Below are 4,510 nucleotides of genomic sequence, written 5' to 3' on the forward strand. Positions count from 1 at the left end.
GGACTAGCAGTTAGCGTAATGGCTATGTCGCTGGACTCCCATGTAGTTGACCATGGTTCGTGTCCTGGACCCGGTGGCTTAAAACTCACGCTAGAAGCGTGTGCGTGCGTGCCCAAGATCCCGAGAGGAGAATGGAAAAGAAGGGATTGCGGTGTGACCATGCCCCCTGGGGGGTGATTTCTCGTTTTCTGTCTCTCTGTCTCTGTCTGGCGAGCGCACGCGCCCTATAGCAAAAACCCTCTCAAACCCCCCCCCCCAAAAAAAAATGGAGTGGAAAAAACCCGCTGCCTGGGGATGTGGCCACGCTAACACAGTGCAGAGCACACGTGTCTGTGTGGGGTCGGGGTGAGCACACTGACCGCCCCGCCAGCCATGCACATGTACAGCACGAGATGCCGGTAAGGACAAGAAATGACCCTGTCACTGGTTTATGCATTTACCAACTTTTTATTGTTCAGAATACACTCCCACCAATAAAAAATCGAGCTGGAAAACAGTCTGCCGAGTGCCCCGGCAGCAGCCTCGCGCTTGCTGTGTTCACTGTCTTTTTCTTTCTTTTCAAGTTTTTGCCATAGGGTGCCTGTGTTTGCCAGAGAGAGAGACAGTGAAAAGTGAGAAAGTGCCCCCAAGGCGAGATGGCCCTACCACAATCCCTTCTCCATTCTCCTCCTGAGATTTTGGACACACACACATGCCCAGCATGAGTTTCAAGCTGTCAGGTCCGGGACTCAAACCACAGCTGGCCATGTGGGAATCCAGTGCCTTAGCCACTAGGCCACCTGCCAACCCCATTTTGTCTCTTCACTGCATCATTTCTTATGCTTGATTGATTTCATGTTGCTTTGTTCATCACGGCCCCTATGCACACGAAATTCACTGCATGCACTGTACTGCAGAACCCACGTACGCAGTCGATTATACCATCTAAGTCTGTAAGGGCACCACGGCGTTCAGCAACGCCCAAACCGCCCAACACTGCATTTTTCAGAACACAGGCGCATCATTCGTGAAGCACAAGTGTATTCAGAACACATGAGAGTCAGCCCTGTGGTCTAGTGGTTAGGGGAGCTGGATACCACGTGGCCCAAGAGGCTTGAAAATCACACCAGGCACATGTGCATGCATGCCCCAAATCCCGACGGGATGGGTGGAGGAGAAAGGACTGCAACATGACCACACCTGTGGGAATGCTTTCTCCCTCTCCCTCTCTGTCTCTCTCTGGCGAGCACACATACCTTCTGCAAATTAGGAATAAAAAGTAACACCCTTTTGAAAGTAAATAAAATGATGAAATCACTGCGTATATTCAAAATTGCCCTTGAAAATCCCTTAGGAAGGCAACACACAGGAAACGGAGCGCTCCACTGACAGTTTTTCCACCAGCTTTGGGCCAGACCATCTCCTTCCGAGCTACAGTGGAGCCACTATGAAAAGAACAGGTCATTAAACCCCAGGACCACAGACGGTTCAGCCAGGGCTGAGCGGATCCTCACCACCCATCGCCCCAAACTGGGTGCACAGCAGTGGAAGGAAACACCTGTTCCACTCAAAACTGCTGCTTCTCACTCTAGAGACTTTTGGTGCCACATACGCCACAGTTAAACTCAGGCGTGTTAGATGCGCATATGATACGACTGGTGACTACAGAAACAGAAAGGAAGACAGCACGAAAACACCCAGGAGACGCTGCTGACGGACTGCAGTGGAGGACCAGGGGACAGACGAGTCCTCGCTGTCTAAACATTTACGACTCCAAGCTCCAGCTGATGTCTACAGAGCCTCGACTGCCCTCAAGCACATGTTAGTCCCCAGTCTGTCACCCGTTCTCGGCATCTCGGTTCCACAGCCACTCACCTGTATTCTGTGCCGTAACTGCTGAAACTTCTCTTTCACTTTAGTGTTCAGTTCTGTTAGTGCGCTCAAGGGTCCCGAACAATCACGGATATCCTAGGAGACATGAAGACATGAAACCTTTCTCAAGGCGACAATGAAATGACACCATCTGTACAGGGAGAGAGCTGCTTAGACCGTAACTAAGACCAGCCCACTGACTAATTCATCCTGATCTCGGCTTCTCTCTGAAACCTAACAAGCAAAAACATCATTTACATTTTTCTCTTGTCTTTAGATTAATGTTGGAAGGAGGATGTCAGAGCATAGGGAGAAACAAAACTCTCTCCTGACCTAAGTATATATTATTCCCTAAAGTTTAACATACCACCTGACCATGATGAAAAGCTGAACAGTTGGAATGTCAGTGAGAATGGACTGTAGAAACACTTTTCAACTTGAAAATAAAGACGCCTAAATTCCTGGCATCCTATTGCAAGACGAACGAACTTCTTCAATCTGGTTTTACATACCATCTGTCACAAATCACAGCGTTTACAGTCATGTGAAAGGGAAGACTTAGAATGCTTTTTCACAAGTACTGGGGCCAGTTTTTACAGCAGGCCCTAGAGCCAAGCTATGTGGATTCAAATCCTGCCCGCAAAACTTCTTAGCTGGGTGACTTGAAAAAGTTCCTTCCATTCTGTGTCCCCGGCCTCTTCAGCAGTGACCTACCTAGTGTGTGTCTCAAGCACTGAGTAGAGCAGCTGGAGCCCACGGACAACTTACTGGTTAGTCTTTCTCCTTAGCGACCACAAGAGCCCAAATGTTAGAGCATATGATAGAAGCGGGCTACGCAGCTTACATACGGGATAAGGTGATTTCAGGTGTACGAATCCAAGATTTATTCTTCTAGAACTGGCCTGAAGTTTTGTAGCTAGTTAAGTTGGAGAAGTGACATTCAAGAAGTTTAGACCAAGTTTCTTCCCACTCTGACTTACTCATTAAGTCACCTTCCTTGCCCCGAGGATAAACTACTAATTGGTTTATTCTGCACGGGCTGGCCTGGGAGCCTTGCGCTTTTCTCCACAGCTTGCTACAAATTCTGAGTCTCTCCTTCATGTTTAATGACTTGTGGTGGAAATGAAAAGATTCTTTAAAGCCAAGCCTTTAACTCTTGGTTTCCTTTGTGAAATTCAGGGGCCATTTCTACATTCCCAACTCTTGCCTGTGTCAACGAGCTGACTGCACTACTGCGGTCTCCCCTTGAACAGCTCCACCTGTTACACGGAGGCGAGACCACGGCCAACTTTCCGTCCCACCGCCAGCTTGCCACTGCCTGCGTCCTGCCCCAGACTTCGGCGCTTGGCTCGATTTCCTCGTTTACATCCCAACTGCAGCGCGGCTGCTTTCCCTCCACTGGGTGCCTCCCGTGCCAGGGCCTTGGGTTCCAAGGGGTCCACCAGAGCGGGCAGCAGGGCCGGAGCTACTGATCTCGGCGACGCCACCGGACGGCGGGGAAGGCGAGGCCGAGCAAGGTGACAGGAGCGCAGGGAGGGGTAAGGGGCGCGGCGACAGCGGAGGATGCGGGTGGGAGGAATCAAGCCGGTGTCCAAAGAGCAAACCGGGTCAGAGGCGGGGAAGCGGCGGTGCCGGAGAGGGCAGGCCAGCCGCACCTGGAGAGAGGGCGAAGGCCAGCGGTCACCGGCATGGGACCAACCCGGACGGGGAGCGGGTCCCGGGCGGGACAGAAGCCTGGGAGACCTGACGAGCGGCGGAGCTGGAGAGCGAGCCCGCCCCGCTCCCGGCTCAGCGGAGCCTGGCCGGGGCCGCGTCGCGCGAGGCCCGGAACCAGTACCTGGATAAGCGCCTTCACCTCCAGATCGAATTTGACGATCTCTTGGTTACAGATCCGGACGTGGACATCCTGGGGGGCCGCCATGTTGGAGACGCCGGCTACGAGCAGCGGCGGTGCCCAAGTTTAAACGCGTTTTGGCTCCGCCTCCTCCTCCGTGCGCGGCGTCTCGCGGCCACGCCCCCTAGGTCTGCGCGAACGGCCCGCTGGGATCGGGGCACCTGGGGCGGCCGCTCCGCCCTGTGTCCTAGCGGAACTTCCGTCCCCTCCGATGTATTCGAGAGGACCAGGGCGCTCTACAGCGGTCCTTTTCCCAGCGGTCGTTTTGCCGGTCAGCCTAATAACTGCATTTTCTTTACGCATTAGAGGAATAAAAAAGACCAATTGTTTCTGGAAGGTGTAATTAAGGATTTTTTCTTTTTTATTTTTATTTTTATTTTTTTTGAGAGGTTTCTGCTATAGGGTGCGTGCGCTTGCGGGAAAGACAAAGACAGAAAGCGAGAAATCACCCCCCAGGGGGAATCGTCACGCCGCAATCCCTTCTCCTCCATTCTCCTCTCGGGATCTTGGGCACGCACGCACGCACACGCGCCTGGCGTGAGTTTAAGCCACCGGGTCCGGGGCTTGAATCCTGGTGGACTACATGGGAGTCCAGCCACATAGCCATTATGCCAAGTGCTGGTCCCTAAGAATGTGTTTTTTTAACTTTCTTGTATTTTTAGTATTTTCTACAGTGACTATAAATTGCAGAATAAAAGAGAAAATTATTTTTCTTATTTTTATTGTTATTTTTCTATTTGACCAAGAGAAAGAGAAAGTAAGAGA

At 51.7% G+C, this 4,510-nt stretch overlaps 1 protein-coding gene across 2 annotated transcripts in view; it reads right to left on the bottom strand.

The window, feature by feature from the left end:
- Nucleotides 1-3,839, bottom strand: part of BNIP1 (BCL2 interacting protein 1) — a 14,512-nt gene extending 10,673 nt beyond the window's left edge. The window contains exons 1-2 of one of the 2 annotated variants that reach the window (XM_014591766.2): nucleotides 3,689-3,839; nucleotides 1,855-1,947 (exon numbers count right to left, since the gene is read on the bottom strand). In XM_014591766.2, the coding sequence (XP_014447252.1) occupies nucleotides 1,855-1,947; nucleotides 3,689-3,772 (177 nt within the window). In that variant the 5' untranslated portion in view covers nucleotides 3,773-3,839. The remainder of the gene's footprint in view (nucleotides 1-1,854; nucleotides 1,948-3,688) is intronic. The other variant, XM_006158902.3, reaches the window with a different exon arrangement.
- Between the last annotated feature and the right edge of the window lie 671 nt (nucleotides 3,840-4,510).

This window comes from Tupaia chinensis, unplaced genomic scaffold (assembly GCF_000334495.1).
Source record: "Tupaia chinensis unplaced genomic scaffold, TupChi_1.0 Scaffold000612_1, whole genome shotgun sequence".
In the NCBI taxonomy this organism is placed as follows: Eukaryota; Metazoa; Chordata; class Mammalia; order Scandentia; family Tupaiidae; genus Tupaia; species Tupaia belangeri.